The sequence below is a fragment of the Pituophis catenifer genome, unplaced genomic scaffold, assembly GCF_029215685.1.
Source record: "Pituophis catenifer annectens isolate HBS135680 unplaced genomic scaffold, rPitCat1.0.hap2 SCAF_3, whole genome shotgun sequence".
Taxonomy (NCBI): Eukaryota; Metazoa; Chordata; class Lepidosauria; order Squamata; family Colubridae; genus Pituophis; species Pituophis catenifer.
The window spans coordinates 146,332,903-146,355,228 of NW_027256883.1; the positions used below are offsets into that span (position 1 = coordinate 146,332,903).

The window sequence follows — 22,326 nt, forward strand, 5'->3', positions numbered from 1 at the left end:
GCAGGAAACCCTACACCACCATTTAACCTAACCTAAGTATTACACTAGAGCCAGTTTGATTTGGGAGCCTTTTCAAAGAACATTTAAAAAAAAAGGTTTCAGTGCAATTTAAAAATTAATTAATAAAATCAACAACATAAGCCGTAAACATGCCTTATGCAAAACTTGCAAACATTACTGTTTCCTGTAAAAAAAAAAAAGTTATTACAATGATATTTACCAGCAAAGAAGTTGAGGATTTGGCAAAACATGTTCCAATCTGTTGTAATTTGTCACACGAAATGTTAGAACAGCTGGAGCGGGGTTATTGGCAAAATGTCTAGTAATTCCCGCAGGAAATGACAGCACCATTTCTCCGGTAATCTTTACTATACATCTTCAGAATCAAAAGAATGGCAGGCAGAAAAAAAGAGCACACAAATTATGCATAACCAGCGAGTTTTGAATCAAAACATATGCATGTATAGTTTGATTTCTTATTTTTAGCATATTCTACTCTCACTTCAGACATCCGTATAGAATTAATCTATCATACACTCATTTGGAAACATGAAAAATGGTGCTCAGAAATTTGTGCTATTGTTAAAAAGAATGCAAGTTCTTCAAATGTGTCAGAATTACAAATTGAGTTATATCCACAATTTTCATCTTTTAAAAAATGACTACAAAAGGTAGTCAAAATGTTTTAGAAAGCAGTTTTTAGAAAGCAAGATCAATGGCAAGGAAAAATGTATGAGGCTACACGCTTTGATTTATTATGTTCCTCTGAATTACATGAGTATCTATCTACCTTAGCATGAACAGAACTGATGAGTGTCCTAAAGATGAAAGGTTATAACAGTGATGGCTAACCTTTTTGCCATCGCGTGCCAGGAGAGGAGGGGCGGGGGAGGGTCGCGCGCACGTGCCCACGCGCATGCGTGCGCAACCCCCTCCCCCCCCGCTCCTGGCACATGATGGCCTGGTAGGCCCGTTTTTCTTTCTTACCTGGTTCCAGATCCTCTCTGTGTATCTGGGAAGGGCGAAAACAGCCTTTCCCACTCCCTTGGAGGCCCTATGGAGGCTGAAAGGGCCCATTTCCCAACTCTCAGTGGGACAGGAAGTGACATTTTTTGCTGTCCCCAGCCTCCAGAACCTCTCTAGGAGTCTCTAGGAGCCTGTAGGAGCATCTCTAGGAGTCTCTGGAGGCTGGGGACAGGAAAAAACGTCACTTCCTGTCCCAACGGGAGTCGGGAAATGGGCCCTTTCAGCCTCCGTAGGGCCTCCAAGGGAGTGGGAAAGGCAGTTTTCGCCCTTCCCAGATACACAGAGAGGATCTAGAGCCAGGTAAGAAAGAAAAACGGGCCTTCCCCACCCCACCCCCAGGCCCTCCAGAGGCAGGAAACAGCCTGTTTCCCTACTTCTGGTGGGCTCAGAAGGCCCAAAAATCAGCTGGCCGGCGCGCGCATGCACCCCAGAGCTGAGCTGGCGTGCCCACTAATATGGCTCCGCGTGCCACCTGTGGCACGCGTGCCATAGGTTCGCCATCACGGGGTTATAACATATGGCCTGAAGTAGCCTTAGGATGTACTTGTGCTGGTTTTAGTGATTCTGAAAATGTGGTACAAAACTAAGGAAACTATCTCTGGGTTAAATCTGGAGTTGCATAGTGTAGACTTTCACTAAGTGTACTTCTGAGGGCAGAAGACCGAGGGAGAAATATGGCACTTGCTCTCCTCTTCTATTTCCAGCTCCTAAGCATTGGAAATTTGCTCCAGGTTTCCCAGAGACTGATAGCATGGGGTGGGGGTGGGGGAGTAATAGGAAATCTCTAATACAGTTCATTATCTCCTTCCACTCATGCGAAAGTACATTAGATCCTAATTTGTCATCTCTGGATATTAAGGGATATTTGAAGAATTAAGTGGCATATTAATACGTGGACATTAAGGGGTATATTAAGAACTCTGACAAAATGGGTAGCATTAGGAAGAGTATAATTTAGTCTTGGAAACTATAATTTAAAGGACTGTCATTTTTTGAAAAATATCATGTCCCATTGCCATTCCACATTTTTTCCCCAACATATGTGTCTGATGAAGGTAAACATCTTCTCTAGATTTGTTGCTATATTGTGAACAAATGCTCCTCCAGAGGAAATGGGTGGTATAAATCCAATTCTGAATTGCCAACTAAATGGGAAGAGGAAGGGGGAAAAGGCACAACACTTACTTGTTAGGATCGGCTCCTTTGAAGTATGCATTGACAGTTTCAGTGAAAGCTGCAGCTACAGGGAGGGTGTCTTGTGCACCCATTGTTAAGGGGCTGGGTCCTCTGGAAGAGCCTGCAACCAATGAAACCCAGACAGCCTTTTTCTCACTAAATCTTTTTTTAAAAAAATCAATTTCAAATCAATGTTAAGAAAAGATAGAGGTGGAGTTAAAAGCACAGGTAGTCCTTGATTTACAACCACACTAGGGGCCCAAAAGTTTATTGTTAAGTGGTGGAATCATTAAGTGAGGCATCACATGACTACAATTTGTGGTTTTCCTGTTGGCTTTTCCACAGACTTTACTTGTCAAGAAGCCAGCTGGGAAGATCTTAAATGTGACTATAGGGTGTTGGGACTTTCATAAATACACAACAGTTCCTAAGTGTCTGAATTACAATCACATCACTGTGGGAATGCTGTGACAAGTGCAAAGGCTGATGATCAGTCACACATTTTTTTTTAGCACTGTTGCAACTTTGAACAGTCACTAAATGAATGGTCGTTTGGCAAGGACTACCTCTAAAAGCAAACTTGTGGTTTTTTTTTTAATCACAAAAGCAGTCTACAGATATATACAATATTTATACATTTCTTTAAACAGCTAAGCCAACATAACTCAGACAATATCAAAACAAGAGGGATGCCTCAAACATTTTAATTGAAACACAGTTTTTTGCATGGTTGTACAGTAGAACATGACCATTTGGGCCAATCATTTGAGGATTTATATAATGGCAGTCTAGTGGTAGTTGAATTTAAGATCATAATAATCTGCTGGTAATAGTGAGTACTCAAATGTTGCTTAAAGGACAATCTATATCAGAGGTCTTCAAACTTGGCAGCTTTAAGACTTGTGGAGTTGAAGTCCACAAGTCTTAAAGCTGCCGAGTTTGAAGACCTCTAATGTATACGAAGGAAAAAAGGGGGAAGTTAACAAGAGAAAACCTAAAAGTGTGTGGTGGTTGCTCCATATGATTAGCCAAAGAAGACTTAGTGTTTAACACAGTGGGTCTCAACCTTCCTAATGCTGCGACCCTTTAATAGAGTTCCTCATGTTGTGGTGACCCCCAACCATAAAATTATTTCTAAAACCATTGAAAATATGTGTTTTCTGATGGTCTTAGGCGACCCCTGTGAAAGGGTTGTTTGACCCCCAAAGGGGTCCCGACCCACAGATTGAGAACCACTGGTTTAATAGATCTGATTATGATGTTCAGAAACATGGGAGAATGGCTGGAGAATGACAGCCTTGGCTGGAAGGAAGAACAACCACACTAAGAAAGACCATTTGCCTTGCCATTCCTTCCTCCTCTCCCAGTTTAAAACAAGGCAGCGCCAAAAATTCAACAGATGAGTTCTCTGAAAAAAAGGAGAATGTATTCCAGTGGAAATTACTTTGAGATGTGCAGTTAGTTTTTTTGTTTTATGAACCTCTGAAGTTGTCGACTAGAAATCCAGAAATTGAAGTCCTAGCATATCTGGAGGGTTTCAGGTTTGGGAAAGGCTGATTATTATTCATATGGATTATACTAAAAGAACATGCATCAGAAGCATTATAATAATTTGTGACTTTTTTAGTAATAGTGTCTAAGCTATAAGCAATTGTTGGCTGCTATTTTCTTAATAGCCAGTATATGCAGATATACTGTATGATGTCCATATGATTTTTCTATTATATTTGATTTAGAATAGTGAGAAACTGAAGGTGAAATGTTCCCCTCCCATTCCTGATACATCAATGATTACCAAGAAAAAAAAAACCCTGAATTTTTGTATATTACACTTACAAATTACAAAAGATGAGAATTTCATTAATTAATCATCTCTTTTTAAATACTTAAGCAATAGTGTGCTCCCTCTGACAGTGTGCATATATTTTAATTTTCAAAGAATACACTGGGATAAGGGTCAAACTTAGAAACCAAGTCAGGAAGAAAAGGTACAGATTTATTTTCAGAGCCTATTATGGATATTGAATCCTTGGATATGATCAACAAAAAGCTATTCTATGATTTTAAACTAAAACTAGAAGATGACAATGATTTAACTAGAATGGGTTCAATTCAACTGTTACGACAGTAAAATAGACTTGAATATATTATAGGGTTGTGAGCAGGTGTTTTCTGTGCAAGAGGAGACCATATTTAGTAGTTCAGAAAGCTTCAAGATTCAACCCAGTAAAAGATAGTAATATATAGTAAAGCATTTACTATAGCAAACCCCAGCCATTTAATTCTCTAAGTACATTGTTAAACAGCTTTGTAGTGCTTCTATCCATCACTCTTTAGGAATTTCTGCTTTCTGAGTTCTAGGTTCCCCCCAAATAGGTAATTTTTTGCATCGGGAGTAAAAACTCTATTCCACACCTTCTCACTGACTGTCCTTGCATTTTATGCATTTTAACTTTTTAGTACTCCTCAGTTTTTAAATATCCTATTTAATGAAAATCCTTCATCTCGCCTGCCTACAATATGTGTGCCCGATCAGAGAAAAATGTAAATACATTTAAGTACATTTAAACTTCTAAAATAAATAAATAAAGTTCCATACATACATATGAACATAAATTAAGAAATAAATTAAAATAACTTATTTGTTCCTTTTTAACAATACAGTAATAGTAATAATCATTCTTTCCAAACTCTTAGAACCCGAATAATTAGAAAAGTCCTAGTCTAAAGATTTTTTTGTTGGACAGATCATCATCAATATCATCATCATCATTCAAACTGTCAGAGAACAAAAGTGTTTATGTAAAAGACAGCCAAGAACAAGCACTGACGCAAATTAAAGACTTTAGTAAAGTTACTAAATGTACAGAAAACAAAAAATGAATATCAAAATGGTGTAAAAAAAAGTCCTGAACAAAATTCTTGTAAAGGAAAGCATTATATGGTAAACTTCTGCAAAAGATCAAGGGGAAAGTGGATAAAGATAAAATCTGGCAATGGCTTATAATTGGAACATTTAAAAAAAGAAATCGAAGGGTCCACTTTGGCTGTGCAAGAGCAAGCTATTAGAACTAATGCAATCAAGGCCAGAACTGAAAAATTAATTTATTAAAAATGCAGATTGTGCAAAGAAGTAAAAGAAACAGTAGATCATATACTTCACTTATGCAAGATGGCACAAACTGATTATAATCAATTGCCAAAACTGATTCATTGGAATATCTGTAAAAAAAAATATCATATACAAATTATGAAAAATTGGTGGTAATATTAAGTTGAAAAAAAAGTTGACAATGAGCAAGTGAAAATATTATGGGATTTTCAAGTACAGACTGATAAAGTCTTAGCTCATAATACATCAGACATAACTGTGGTTGAAAAAAAATGTCTGGATAAATTGATGTGGCAATACTAGAGGATAGTAGAATAGAAGATAAAGAATTGAAGAAGAACACAAAGTAACAAGATCTGAAAATTGAAACGGAAAGCTTATGGCATAAAGTAGCTATGGTGATCCCAGTTTTATTGGCATACTGGGTGCCATACGAAAAAATCTTGGGCAGAACTTAGAAGAGGAAAAAAAATCCAGCTGTCAATTGCAAAAGGCCACAATACTTGGATTCACCTATATACTACACCGATGCATTATAAAATCCTAGATTCTTAGGAAGAACTTGATGCGTATGGAGACCAACATCAGCTAAAGAACTGGCAACTCTGACTTCACATTGTTGTGAACAGATAATAATAATACTGTACTGATTTATATTTTTGTCATACAAGTGAATGGAACAATTATGCAACAACAGGGATTAAGCCTAAAGTAAAAAAATCTGTGATTTAGAATTTGGCCAGGTCCCATTATACTATGGGCCATCCACTGCTTCTTGAATACAGGAACAGATATCATCCTCCACCAACTCTCAGCCCATCACAAATATATGCCCTGCCTATGATTTGAAGCTCTGCTTCAAAGATACTATTTCTATTCTGAGCAATCTTAAACATTTCCAAGTGATTGATCTATCACATTTCATTCCAATCTAACATAACCCCAGCACTATTTGACTACAGCATCTTGCATGCTCCCCACACCTAAGCACCAAGTTTCTGCCTGTATGATTATTTCATCCTTCCACTTTCCTCCTGTTCTTCTTTCAGTTGACTCATTGATGGCTCATAAAGGGAACGAAGTCCAAAAAAGTTTCCTGACTACCATGTGATTCCCGTTTTTGCAAAATAGCTTTGTTCTATCCTTACATTTTCAGGTGACCATAATTTGCATAGGCTGGTTGAACCATACCCTTATTTCTTTCTCCTTCTGTGTTTATTGTACTGCAAAGGCTCCCTCCTCCACACATCTCTTTTTAAAAATCTTTTAGCTGCAGTGTAGGCATGTTGGAATGCAGGTACAAAATTTCAGTAAATAGCAGTAGCAATAGCACTTATATACCATTTTACAGTCCCCTCTAAGCAGCTTACAGAGTCAACATATTGCCCCCAACAATCTGGATTCTCATTTTACCCACCGCAGAAAGATGGAAGGCTGAGAATGGAATTTCTTTGCTTCCATGAATCTGAATCATCAGTTCTTTAATACTGCAAAATTAATACTTATTCTGTATGGAAAGAACAAAAATAATCTAGTATAGGTAGTCCTCAATTTACAACCACAATTGAGCCCAAAATTTCTGTTGCTAAACAAGTTGGTTGTTGTGAGTTTTTTCCCATTTTTACAACCTTTTTTGCCACAGTTGTTAAGTTGCAGATATTAAGTGAATCATATAATTGTTAACTGAATCTGGCTTCCCCCATTGGCCTTGTTTGTCAATAGCCGGCTGGAAAATATATAAATATATGTCACTTGCCAAGCCCCTGAATTTTGATCATGTGACAATGGGGATTCTGCAACATTTATAAGTGTGAAAATCAGTTATAAATCACTTTTTCAGTTCTGTTATAATTTCAAACAATGATTGTAAGTCAAGGACTACCTGTACAGAGAATGGGAGAATTGACCTTGTGAGAAATAGGCAGGAACTGTTATATAGATAAAGAGGGACTGAAACTTTCCTGAAGTCCTGGGAATCAAGATAGTATTTGGAAAAGACTCAGGCAGGGTTCTCCTTGATTCACTGGGATATAACAGGGTGGGGAGAAAAAGTACAATCAAAGTAGCTTATCTCAATAAAGTGCTAATGTAGAACATCTGCCTATGACAGTGATGGCTAACCTTTTCCAAACCAAGTGCCCGAAGTGTGCGTGAATGCGTGTGAATGCGCGTGCATGGCCAAACCCCCAAATGCAATGCGCATGCATGCCCCAAGTACGTGTCTCGCCCCTGCACATGCACACACGCCATGCATGTGCCCCACTCCCCCACATGCATGCGCCCCCATGCCCCTGCCCCCCCACATGTGCGCATGGCTGCCCTGCATGCGCCCCACCCCCCACATACATGCATGTCCCCCACATGTGCCCTGCCCCCCGCACATGCACAACAGAGACCCAAAGACCAGCTGGCCGATGGGTCCATGCCACCTCTGGCACACATGCCATAGGTTCGCCATTATGGACGTGATGGACATAATCAATCAAGTACAGTTCTAGTTTTCTTGGGGAGTTGATTTTTTTGGTCTGATCAGTGATGGGATTCAGTTTGTACCACTTCGGGAGAACCGGTTGTTAACCTTCTGAGCAGTTTGGTGAATTGGTTGTTGGAAGAGATCATTAGGGCAGAGAACCGGTTGTTAAATTATTTGAATCCCACCACTGAGTCTGATCCACCCCACAAGGCTGACATTATTTATTGTAGCATCAAGGTAAAAATGGGCAGGGGGAGGAGAGAATAGGCCTGTATTAATGTTAATGGAGAGAATACAGAACAACTGTGCTTGCAAACATCTGGGAAAGCACAGGAATAGAATGGGGATCAGTCAAAAAGTAGCAAAGGAAAAGATATGGATGGGTGGACCAACCCACAAAGGGCCAGACAATGAGCTTTAGCTGCCCAAATGCAGAAGGCAAGAAAGAGGGGAACAACCAGTCAAGTTCTATGATAGCCCTAGATTGGTCCATCTGATCACCAACCTGATCCCATTGACAACCCTCTGCCATACAGAGAAGAATTTGTAAAGCTGGCTTCAGAAATGGCCAGGAGCTGTAAAGGAGGCAAGCAGCTTAGACCAGCAGCCCTCAACCTTTTAGGCATCAGCAGCATGGAAAACCACGAGGGAGCATAGCTTTGCATGCTGCCTGCATTCCGCAGATGGAGTTTCACTTGTTTACACAGACCGGTTGCTGGCATTTGGGGACCCCTGGCTTAGACTCTAGAGTTTTGCCTAGTTCATGAAGAACAACAGAAGATAGAAGTTGGAATGTTATAAATTGATAAACATTTAAGACAGGAGGCACACAAGGAATTACACTTTTTCATTTAATTTCCTACAGATAGTTTTTACAGTTTTGAATAAACTCGTTTACGAATATATGGTCTTCTATATTCAGGCTTCTGAGGGTTTTTTAAAATTCTATTTTTGACTTTAACATTTTTGACTTAATGTTTAAGAAACATTAAGAATTGTAGTAAGTTATTACTTTAGCACTCTTTGGGTGTTGTTGATTGTATCCCTATATACTATATTTCCTGTATTTTTAATTACTTTCATTATTGTCAAAATATAGCAATACATCTGAAACAATTCAAGTCTGTTTTTTTTTTCTTGATGCATATGAGGCAAACAATTCTAAATAACATGTAATTATTCACCTGAAGACCAGCATTGTGCCAATGTGTCAACGTTTGGATGTAAACACCCTGTTGAATAAGCTATTTGCAAATAGAATCAGGCTTTTTTTTTTTTTTCAGAAGATAAAAATGTTCTGAAAATACACTGCTGGGCAGAAATCATGAGTAACAGCATATGAATACATCTATTATGTAAGTCAATTTCTAGTCTGTCTCACTCTTAATACCCAGATGCACAGATATGTCAAAAGAGAAAAGCTTCATTTTCCAGAATAAATGCATGGAGAATTGCCATTCACTTCAGTGCATTTCTTTTTAAGGATAAATACTACTTGTCTATTTAATTACCACAAATGCACAAATATTTTATTATGTACCATACTGCAGAGATTTCTTCAGTTAGCCTGGTATAGAGATTAAGGCACTATAGAAATCAGGGGGCCATGATTTCTAGTCCTGCCTTGGTTATGAAGGCAACTACTGACTTTGAGCCAGTCACAGTCTTTTAGCCCAAGGAAAAAAGCAATGACAAACCACTTCCATAAAGGTTGTGGAGAAAACTGCAGGGGCTTGTTCAGTAAGTTGCTAGGAATCAAGGCTGACTTGAAGGCACACAAAAAAGAGATTTGTTCCTGCAGAGTCAGTCACCAAGACCAGAGTGTATCTTTTTAGATATAGATTGCAGTGTTCATGGCTATTAATTATTGGCTGTTGTTGCCTTGTGATGCTAAGCCCCTGACTTCTAAGTACTTGATAACCTGGGGTAAATCAGTACTTCTGCTAAGCAACACCCAACAGCCACCATATAAATACCACACAGAATAGCCCAATGCACACACTTTGCTAGAGAGAAGCTCTCTGAAGATGGGGTCCAGTCCAAAAGCCCAGAAGACAAAACCTCTGGTCCAGGTGACAAACCCAGATTGGATCCTGCAACAATATCCTGGGGCACATATATTTGCCTTCATTTGTGAGATTTGTTCCTGATTCTTCCAAACAGCTATGAAGCAATGCTCTTGACATAATTTAATAGGCAGTCAAAAAATTAATAGGTAGACAAATATTCTCTTCTATTGTCCCAAGTGTTGCTGCTGTCTTGTGACTTCTAATAAGTTTCTGTTTTTCCAATCTGTTCCCAACCTAGGTAATCTATTAGCAGCAGCTGGTTATACCACTGCTACTATTGCCCTTTGAAGAATGGGACACTGTGGGATTGGAGTGTTAAGAGGAAAACAGCAGTTTAATGCATAGGCAGAAGAAATTGTTGTTTGCAGATACCTGGAAAGTGACTACTGTCCGCCCCCCTCCAAAAAAAAAACATTGTCCTGGAGACACCTTTAATTTATTCATTTGTCAGATTTGATGGGCTGTATGCTAAAATAAAGCCAGGTCATAATACACACATGAAAGTAAATCAGGAAGCCAGTAATTGGGGAGTGTGTCTGGCAAGAACAAAGAATGCTCATCTACAGGAAATATGCATGGGTAAATCTTGTAAAAGTAACAAGAGTTAGACAACTTGCAGACCTCTGCTAACAATTAGGAATATAGATGGCCTGCAGCCAATAAAATGTGTATTAGATAACCCCTGGGGCATTCATTAGCCAAGGTTTAGGAATAGGGACAGCTAGAGACCAATAGAACAAATTGTAGAATTATTACTAAAATGTTTATTAGATGATATTTCTTATTATCTCGCCTTGTTTCGCCTTTTCTTTTAGTGAAAATGTATAAAGCTTACTTAATCCTTTGTTCTTGGTTCTTGGCATTTTGGCCAGGAGCCCTTTTCCTCGGAGTACTCCAATAAAAAGAAATCAGAAAACCTGCACCTCGTGTCTGGCGTCCATCATTGGCTTCGGCACCAGGCTCAGACCCGAATTGGGGACAACAGATTGATATCCTGTTTTTTCTTTCAGGAACTCATTTTTTTCTAAACAATAACAACCCTCTGAAGGAGAGGAGATAAAAGACAGTGAAAGGCCCAAAGGAAGCTTCCAGGAGGAGAGGGTGGATTTTAATCCGAGTGCGCCATGGCAGTTAGAATTTATCTGGATCAGTGGGTACAATCCATGTACTATATTTAACGTTACAGATGTAATGCAAAAGTATATGTGCATGGGCTTGCATTAATACATTTAATAAATAAGTGACTGTTAAAATGGTATTAAAATAACTTGTCTAATGTTGGTTGATCTGTCTGACTTTTGGTATGCATTCTGGGTGTGCTCTTTCAGAGCCCATTTAAAATTGCAAAGTTTGTGCTAACATCTGTTCTTCAAGTTTTGCTGACTCACCTCTAAGTTAGTGGATTTGCTTCTTTTCTTGTTCACTATTTGGCCATATCTACAATTTCTATTTATTAATGCAGTTAATATAGCCACAGTTACTATTTATTAATAGCAATAGCACTTAGACTTATATACCATTTCACAGCCCTCTCTAAGCGGTTTACAGAGTCAGCATATTGCTCCCAATAATCTGGGTCCTGATTATTAACACTAAAAGTGTTAATGCTAATACTATTAAATATTAGTATTTAAATTTTTATATTTATTAATACAAATAATTATTAAAAGGAATTTTGCATTGGGGCACTGAGTACAAAATTACTTTTAATAATTCTTTGAAAACGGGGGTGGGGGGAAGCCACAGCATAGTTTAAGATTTTATTTCTGTTTGTTCTTTTCAGGGAGAGATTGTTTGCTCCTGTTAAGCTGCTTAAACATCTAGGTAAATTGTAACTGAAAATATATTTGTTTAATAGATTACCTTTTGTTGTTTGTGTGTCATTATACTTGCCTATATACTGTGTTGGGGATTAATTTAAGAAATTGAAACATTATCTCTGTTGAGAAAGTGAGGGGTTTTTCCTGATTACTGATTCAGTCAATTCTACCCTTTAATAGATTTTTAAGATGTTTTGAAACAATTTTTAAAAATAAACTAATTGAAATTATTTTTATTTTGCAACTTTGGCATTGTATACTAGTGAATATGAACTGTTCCTTATAAATTCTGGCAATTCTGGAGTGAAAAACAAGGTAGTCTATTGCTTTTGATCATTGAAATATGGGTCTATATTGTACTGAATTCAACAGAAGATTAAAATATCTTATGCTGATATTTAGTCTACAGCAGTGGTGGGTTTCTACCGGCTCAGCCCGGTTTGGGCAAGCCGGTAGCGGCGATGGTGAGCTGAGAGCGAACCGGTTCTCTCTTCTCTCTGACAGTTAGCTTGGCACTCCTGCCCGCCCCTGAATTATACATACCTTATATTCGGTTGTTTTTAACCCAGCTGAAAGGTGCGGCAGAGCGGATTGCTGCAACTCAGCTGTTCCGTAATACATTGTGCTTGCGTGGAGCACAAGTTTGATGTGCATGCAAGTGAAGCGAGCACGTGCGGGCGAAGCATGCGCGAAGCGTGTGCATGAAGTGAACCGGTGGTAACACTGGTTGAAACCCACCACTGGTCTACAGGCATGACTTCTATTTATTTGGGGCAACAGAGTCAAGATTAATAATGGATTAGTGTCCAGAAAGGTGGTGCAAAAAAAGAGGTTTTTTTTCTTGCGTCCAAAAACAAATATTTGCAATTAATTTTCAATTCACCCTGTATAAAAGAATTTTGAAAGTAATAATTCTGACACTTTTTTACTTTCTTTTTTTCCCCAAAATTCTCTTGTCCTTTGATAATTACAGAATATAATGCAACCTGAACAAATCCTCCCATATCTAAGGAAAGAATAGAAGATATGCATTTTGTCTTTTTTTTCTTTCATCTAACTTCCCAAAACTCAAACAGTATAATTATTTTGGTTGAAATACATACTGTATGTTAGAAACCTTGAAGTTCTGCATCACTTATTTAAATTTTAGATCCAGATTTCAGTTTTATCTCTCTCTCAGATTCTGTTCTATTAGAAGTGCAGCTACCATATACATTCGCAAGTAAGTTGACCATTTTAGATGCCAAAATATACCCCAGAAATAAAATAAGAGCTAGGATTATTTGGTGCCTCTCTTGTCTGGCCAATATGTGATATATTATTAAACCCATTGTTATTATGTGATTGACTTTCTTGCATTTTTCTTTTGCATACCACAAACAGTTGGTATAGATAATTTCAGGGCAGTGGAAAATAGCACTAAAACAGTTGAATAATGGCTCATAACTTTGCTTCAAAGTTAAATATAACAAATGCTTATATATCAAATGTTATTTAGTTCTTATTTGCAATAACTTCTGAAGTTATATGCTTCTATTAATAATGGCTCATAACTTTGCTACAAAATTAAGCACAACAAATGCCTATATATCAAATGTTGTTTAGTTCTTATTTGAAATAACTTTTGAATTTGCATGCTTCTATTCTCTACTCAGCAACTCATACTATAAATATAACTTACATATAATTTATTTAACAGCAAGAGTATTTGATTATTCAAGGGTTTTCAAATTAACTTCTGTTTTTGAGAATAATAAATTCAAAAACTATTCAAAAGCAATAAACCACTGGAGATGCTTTATATTATGGCCAGACCATATTCCCCGCCCCCCCCAACAGATGAACTAGAAATACAAGCTTAAGCATTTATTTGTTAACATCTATATACAAAGCTGAGTCTGGAAGTACTTCCAGATTGGAAAACTGATTTTTTTTTGGGGGGGGGGCAATACTACCCATCCCAAAGAAATTTCAGAGTCTACCAAACCAAGAATACCTCTTTTGTGCGTGGATTAAATTTCAATTTGTTAAATACTATCCATCATATTATTGAATTCAAGCCATAAAAAGTACTTAGAAGAACTCATGAGTCATTAATGACACACACAGCTCTTGGCTCAAAGAAAACAAGCCCATTTACACACACCGCCATACAGTATACAGTAATAGGCAATATTCTCAAATATTTAATGCTGCTTTTGTACAGGGGCTAATAGTTCTATTCTACAAAACTCTTCCTGACTTCAACTCAACAGCTGCTTTTTGTAAAAGTGCTTTGCAGAGGCATTTAGGATGTGGTTGTACATCACTGTTAGGGTAAGACGTGCATGTATGTGCATCTGGTTCTGGTGAGAGACAGATTTACCAGGGATCAACAACACAGCATCTGAAAGGCATTTTCACTTCATGGAAATCTACTTAAAATCCATTGATGGAATGGAATGGAATTCCATTGACTTCATGGAAATCTACTGAAAATCCATTTCCCCCTTCAGATGAGTAAATGGCAGTCAATATATTTACACCTGCCTTTCTCTTAAAACAGTCAAAGTGACTTATAGTGGATGTAAGTTTATAATATAACAGTCATGATATAAAAGATGAGAAAGAAAGAGGGAAAAATAAACATGATTCATTTGCCAACTATTTGCACTGTTACCTAATGGCAATGTGGAATCAGGAAGAACGTTGGGGAGAGAAAAATCTAATGGGGGATTTTGCTAGCAGGTTATAAGAAGCCCTTGTAAACCAATTGCCAAGAAAGGAAGTTCTGGATAGTGGGTAGGTATGCCAATTTTTAAATAGGTACACCAGGTACCTAATGTCCATAATTCCTAGTTAGAGTGGCCAAGAACATGATGATGGACACCAGCCCACCTGAAAGGTATAACTATGAAATGGTTATTCTTCTCTCTTTTATTGAAGCAATTTTCAAGGAGAAGCAATCTGAATAGTCTCCATGTATTTCTGTTTGTAAAAGCCTAATCTTTCTCTTCTTAAGGCATAATAACATCTACATTGAATAGAATTAAGGTAATAATAATAATAAGTCCTCGGCAATGTTTGAAGCTCCAGTCTTTTTCATTTTAAGGAATTTTAGTGCTGATTACTCATCTATGAGATCTAAATAATCTTTATAGAATCTGCTATTGCATCTCCATAACAAAACAATTTCAAAGGATTGACATAGGTAGTATTTTTTACAATTTTTAATGATAAAAAAGTTTTGTTTATAACTAAGATAGCTTGGTTAATTTTTAATTTCAGATCCATAGAAGGAATTTTTCTTATTTATTTATTGGATCTCTAAGACAGAGCTAATATTATTTTTATGCCTTTTAGTTAAAAATTCTTAACTTGTCTGGGAAACTCTTTCAATTTCACTCATTTTAGAGACAGGACAAGATGTAGTGTGATTAGTGGGAGTGGCACCTTAGCTTCACCGGATCTGACATGTAGATATCCAAGCAGCTTATAAGGGTTTCTATTTAATATCTATATGATATTTCTGTCTCCTCAGAGACAGGCTAGAACCTAATTATTTCTCTAAAACATCTATGGATCCTGTTTTATGCCAAATTTATGACAACTGTGGATAAATATATTCAGAGTACAATAGGGTGTTTGAAGCTTTCTTGCTCTTGTAAAAACAAAACATCTTTATCAGTTACTATCTAATTAATAGGAGTCTTGTTAGAAATGTAGGGAAAGTATATGCAAGTATATGGTTAAATCAAGCACAGTACTGGCCACAATGTAGAGATGTGTGTAGTTCCCAAAGATTTTGGAAGCGAAAATAGCTAAATGGCTATTAACCCTAAATTCAACTAGGCACTGAATCTGAGACTACTGGAACAGAAATAAGAGCTAAAACATTAAGCTACCCTTCTTCCTTAAATTATTCGTTAACTTTCACTAAGATCTGTATAGTGAAAGCTATGGTTTTCCCAGCAGTAATGTATGGCTATGAGAGTTGGACCATAAGGAAGGCTGAGTGCCAAAAAATTGATGCCTTGGAATTGTGGTGTTGGAGAAGACTTTTGAAAGTCCCTTGGACCACAAGGAGGTCAAATTAGTCAATTCTAAAGGAAATCAATCCTGACTGTCCTTTGGAAAGACAGATACTGAAGCTGGAGCTCAGATACTCTGGCCATCAAATGAGAAGAGAGGACTCATTGGAAAAGACCTGATGTTGGAAAAGATTGAAGGGAAAAGGAGAAGGGGAAAGCAGAGATTAAGATGGTTGGATGGTGTTATTAACGCAATGAACATGAATTTGGACGAACTCTGGGAGACAGTGGAGGACAGAGGGGCCTGGTATGCTATGGCCATGGGGTTGCAAAGAGGCAGACATAACCTGGCAACTGAACAACAACAAAACTTTAAACTACTTCTGAAATGGGCAGAGTGGGAACCTCCAAATGTTGAAGTCTGATTCTCATAAATCAATCAGCTGGAAGGGACCTTGGAAATTTTCTAGTCCAACCCCCTGCTCAAGCAGGAAACCCTATAGTTTGGAAAATAAGTTGAAGTTGACTCCCTCTTCTTTGTGGCAGCCCCTCAAATACTGGAATACTGAAATTATGTCAACCTTAGTCCTTCTTTTCTCTAGACTGGCCATACCCAATTCCTGCAACCATTCTTCATATGTTTTTGTCTCCAGATCTTCAATCATCTTAGTTGATTTTCTTTGCACTTTTTCCAAAGTCTCAATAACATTTTTGTAATGTGGTGACAGTATTTTGTAATTTTGGATGCAGTATTCCAGATGTAGCCTTACTAATATACCACTTTATAACACTTTATAAAGTGGTATTAATACTTTACGTAATTTTGATTCTACGCCTCTGTTTATACAACAAAGAATTGTATTTGCTTTTTTGGCTGCTGCTGCACACTGCTGGCTCATATTTAAGCGATCACCCACTAGGACTCCAAGATCCCTCTCAGAGTTACTGTTTTTGAGCCAGGTTTTGCCTTTGGTTTTTCCTGCCTAGATGTAAAACCTTGCTTTTCTCCACATTAAATTTCATGTTGTTGGATAGGACCCATTGTTCAAATTTGTCAAGATTTTTTGGGATTCTGAGCTTGTCTTCTGGGGTGTTGGCTATTCCTGCCAGCTTAGTATCATCTGCAAATTTGACAAGTTCCCCTTCTATTCCCTCATCTAGGTCATTTATGAAGATATTGAAGAGTACTGGCTCTAAGACAGAACCCTATGGTACCCCACTGCTTACCTCCCTCCATGTAGTTGCAGTATCATTAAGGACTACATGTTGAATATGGTTTGTCAGCCAGTTACAAATCCATCTGGTGGTGGTGCTGTTTACTGGTATCCCACATTTTTCTAGTTTACCAAGAAGTAGGTTGTGGTCTACTTTGTTGAATGCCTTGCTGAAGTCTAAGTATACTATGCCCACAACATTTTGCTGGTCTACTAATTTAGTCACTTTGTCAAAGAATGAAATAAGATTGGTCTGGCATGATCTGTTTTTAACAAACCTGTGCTGACTACTAGTTATAACTTTATTTGTTTCTCGATGTTCACAGGTTTTATTTATTATTTTTTCCAGTATCTTCCCAGGTATTGATGTTAGGCTGTTTGGTCTGTAGTTTCCTGGGTCTGTTTCCCCCTCCCCTTTTTTTTTGAAGATGGGAATCAATTCTATGACACTTGTATTGCTAATATTGCTTACTTTGATCTAGTGCAATGCATTATGCATGAGACTGAATGTCATTTATAAGCTGTAATTTATATAATATGCTGCTGCTTCCTTCCAATGAACATTACAGAATGCTTTGGAGCACAGCAACACTGGCTCCCTATAAGTGTCTATCAGCTTGGGAACAATGTACTGCAGAAAGAGTATATTTATATTGAAATTGGGCTATAAAGCTCTTTAGAAAAATCATAAAAGTCTTTATCATTCAATCTTTTGTATTAATTTAATGAATCCCAATATATTTTTAAGAATGTGTTTTGTATTTTTAATTATGTTATTCAATTTGAAGTGTCAATTGCTGATTTATTGTGTTTTGTTGTATTTCAAACGAGCCAATTTAGGCATCAGAAAAACAATCTGAAAATAATTCCCATTGCATCTGAAATCACACATTTTATAGATTTAGTGCTTATTTAATTAGTATAATGGAATATGATTCATTTATTAGAGATTTATCTACCATGCGAAGTTATATAAAAATGTTCTTGTTTTATCTCTCTTTTTTTAAATAACCATCTCAAATATTTTGTTTCTTTGTTGGAGGGAGGCAATTTGGCATAGTACAGAAACATTGGCACTGGAAATAACAGATGCTGGCTGTTTTGTCAATCTATAACAGTGGTGTCAAACTCACGGCCTGGGGGCTGGATCCAGCCCACGGGGTGCTTAGATCTGGCCTGCAGGGCTACCCTGGAAACAGTGAAGGACTGGCTTGCAGTGTCTCTGCCAGCGAAAACGGAGCTCACGAGGGCAATGGGTGGCCCTCCCGAGCTCCGTTTTTGCTGGCAGACAGTTGCAGGAGGCCGTTGCAGCCGAAAACGGAGGTTGGGATCCCGTTTTCACCGGTAGAGCACTTGGGCCACCACAGGCACTCCTGGCACAAGTGATGTCGAGCCACTCCAGCCCCGAGGTCAAACACAACCCAGATGCAGCTCTCAATGAAATCGATCTATAATATAATCTGCACCAGTGATTGGAATTTTTGGTGGGTGGGGGTATGTCTGGGGATTGTCATGTGTGTTGGGCTTGGTCTGTGGGTGTTATGTGAATTTCGTTGTATCGGTACACTGTGTATATATGTACAATGACAATAAACTTTACAATTACAAGAATTCCAGTTTTTTAAAAAAGGCTGCAATAGTTGCAATAGTGTAAGGCACTGTTTCTCAATCTTGGCAACTTGAAAATTTGTGAACTCCCTATTGGCTGGGGAATTCTGGGAGTTGAAGTCCACATATCTTCAATTTGCCGAAGTCGTGAAACTCTGGTGGAAGGGAATGAAAGGGAATGAAAGCACATTTGTCAAATTATTTGGTTGTCTTTCTTGATTATAGATGATTACCCAACCATTTATTCTACAAAATTAATTGAAAACATAAAATTATCCTGCTCATCCTAACAGAGACTGATTTGTCATTGTTTATTGCCCAGATTGTACATTCAATCCATTTTCAATCAATTCCATTTTCAATCAATTCCATTTTCAATCAATTCCATTGCATTCTTAAACATCTCTAAGTGTTCAAGCCTAATTGTGCCCAAATAACTAATCTGTTTTCAGTTATGAAAACAGCCCATTTGATCATTTAATTGTGCATTTAATCCAGCATTTGATCTAAATAGTTATGAATACTATCACTTTAATGAGAAGATCTTTTGGACTTATGGAAGAGAGAATCCAGGCTAGAAACCTGCTCTGTTTACTACCTCAATATCTTCCTCCAAGTCTGAAGAAGTCAGAGTAGCTTAAGCACAAATACATAAATTATCTACAATAGAATTACCATTTATAACTGGGGAAAGCAACTTGATATGATTGTCATTGTTTACTGTAGCAAATAGAAACAATAAAAACCACAAGACTATAAAGAGAAACAATGAAAAAAAAAACACAATCTTAGCAGAATCATATCTACACATAACCAGCAATTCCATGATTCTTCCTCTCATTTTTAATCCCTAAGTGGAAAATAGCTTTAGTAAACTAACATTGGATGTGAAGGGAGAAGTTTATTTCTACACAACCTGACTCCATCCAGGCATATCCCATACGAAGGCAATAAAGCAGCTCTGGGATGGTTTAACTACATAAATACAAATAAATAGTTCTCACTTACCAACCTCAGTTGGGACCAGCAACTCTGTCACTAAGTGATGCATTCAGTGTGAAAAATAACACATGACCACGATGGACTTACAATATCACATGACTGCAACTTGTGATTTTACAGTTTCTCCATTGAACTCAGCTTGTTGGAAGCCATATTTGAAATGTGGCAATCCTAAAGCAATCCTATGACCATGGGATTGTAACAATTGTAAACACCTGCTGGTTGCAAAGTGTCCAAATGTGACCAGAGGGATGATTGTAAATGTAAGGACTGGTCATAAATTTATTTTTTTCCCTGACCATTGTAATGTCAAACTGTCACTAAACAGGGCAGTGATTAAGCAAAGTCTATTGTAATGTGAAAATTATTAAGGCACCCTCCACCTACATGTTGCCTATCTGCTACCAACTCCTAAGTTCTTATTAAGAACTTATTCTTTGATTTAAAACCAAAATGAAACATAAAGAAAATTACAGAACCGTTCATTATACATAATGTTGACTTTGGGCAATCAGTGCGCAACATAATATAATCTACTTCTATATAATATTTTTCAGAATATTAATTGCCTCTGATTATATTAAATCTTTTTACGCATGAACAAATTTAATTAATTATAGCAGTCAAAATGTCCTTCTCTGAACCTTTACTATCAATATAGATAGTATTATACCAGGAGCTAGGTAAACCTGAAATAGCTGGACTGCATAGCTCATTAAAACTTAATTATGACAACCTAAAATTCTCTAAAGAAAATATTTTTCTTTCTCAATAAGAAAACACAATCAACTAATGTATTTTAATTATTCAGATACACAGTCCAAACCATTCTGCATACCAGCTACTGAAAATGAAGCTATTGAAAAACTAAAAAAAAAACAAAAACAAAACAAAACCATATTTAAGGCAATGTACTTTTCTAATAATAATAATGATGATTTGAAAGGTTATTTTTGACATTTTTTCATTGCCAGCGGTCCAGTTAGTTAATGATTTTATATGAGAAAATGTCACAAGCTAAATTTTAAACACTTTTCAACCGCATATCACTTCTTATCATTACTGCTTGAGCTGTGCACAAGGGAAGAAAAACCACCCCACATATGCTTAATTTCTGCATCTCCTCAAATGAAAAGCTGGAGGATCATTTCCTCCTGCTCTAAAGCCCCTAAATCATTTCTGTACATATCTATTACCTTATAATAGGCTAAAGAAGGCTTCAATTGTTGAATAAAACATCCTTTTATTTTGTTTTGAACAAGTATTTTTAAAAAAGACCAGCAATCCCATCAGAATACTTATTCCTGAGATAAACAATTTCAGAACTTGATATAATAAAGTATATAAAGTAGGAGGGGGCATGCATAAGTGCACTAACGTGCCTATCATCCAGTGGTGGGATTCAAATTTTTTTACTACCAGTTCTGTGGGTGTGGCTTGGTGGGCGCGGTGGGGCTTGGTGGGTGTGGCTTGGACATGGCAGGGGAAGGATACTGTAAAATCTCCATTCCCACCCCACTCCAGGGGAAGGTTACTGCAAAATCCACATTTCCTCCCAATCAGCTGGGACTTGGGAGACAGAGAATAGATGGGGGCGGGGCTAGTCAGAGGTGGTATTTACCAGTTCTCTGAACTACTCAAAATTTCTTCTACCGGTTCTCCAGAACTGGTCAGAACCTGCTGAATATCACCTCTGCTATTGTCCCTGTCATTGTATTTTTATTCTCTTATTCTTGTTCTCATTTTTGTTTGACACATTCCAATAAAATAATAATAATAATAATAATAATAATAATAATAATCGGTACCAGGTGACACTAACACGTGTCTATGGATTATAACTTCTAACTTCGAAGAATCAGAAACGAAAAAATATTTTAGACACATGGAAAACTTTATCATAATTTCTAAAGTTTTCAGAATTATACACAGCAAATGAAAATCAGTATTGCTAAATAAATGAATCGGTATCTACTAGGTAAAAAAAAAAGGGCCCTATGCATAGAAAGAGATCATTTACAAACATTTTTTGTATAATTTGGGAATCTAATATCTGTAGTTGGTAAGATTAACAATTACAGCAAAACAAAGGATATCAGAAGCACAATGTTTTGGAATGGGGGAATAAAATTTGAATTAAGAAATCCTATAATATGCTTTTGAATTTTATATATAGTAGCATTTGAACAATTATGCTCCTAATGGATAGAATTGCCAAAATATAAAACTGTTTTTTGCACTAGTGTGCTATTTACTGTATATAAAAATGCAGTCACAAATAACATAATCTCCATTTAATGGGATTATAATTTAATACTTGTAAAGACTAGTAAGGGTGCAAAAGGAAGAGACCAAAGTTAATTTAAAACATGATTTTCAAAACCAGAAAAGAAGGTGTTCAAATCAGAGACTGAGCACTATGACTCACATGTTTCTTGAGTCATTTTTTCTTCTGGTTCTTTAAACAAAATAAAATGTAGTTCATCCAATATAAAATAGTGCTTTCTTTCATGAGAATATATGTTGTATAGAGATTAAAATCACAATGGATTCTCCCACTCTGTTTTGGCTTCCAAGGACCTGCAGATACAGTTCTGCAGAGCAATTATTGAATCTGTCATTTGCAGCTCTATAAGTGTCTGGTTTGGCACAGCAAACAAACAAGACAGACAAAGACTTCAACTAGTTAGGACTGCAGAAAAAATAACTGCAACCATCCTGCCTTCCATTGTATACTCACGAGCTGAAAAGAAGGCTGTGAAAATATCTACAGACCAGAGGTGGGTTTCAGCAGGTTCTGACCAGTTCTGGAGAAC

General features: G+C 37.1%; 1 protein-coding gene across 1 annotated transcript in view; it reads right to left on the reverse strand.

The window, feature by feature from the left end:
• SGIP1 (SH3GL interacting endocytic adaptor 1) overlaps positions 1–22,326 on the reverse strand; it is a 125,002-nt gene that overhangs the window by 6,308 nt on the left and 96,368 nt on the right. Inside the window, exons 19-20 of the mRNA XM_070939480.1 lie at positions 2,212–2,323; positions 221–376 (exon numbers count right to left, since the gene is read on the reverse strand). Of these exons, the coding sequence (XP_070795581.1) occupies positions 221–376; positions 2,212–2,323 (268 nt within the window). The remainder of the gene's footprint in view (positions 1–220; positions 377–2,211; positions 2,324–22,326) is intronic.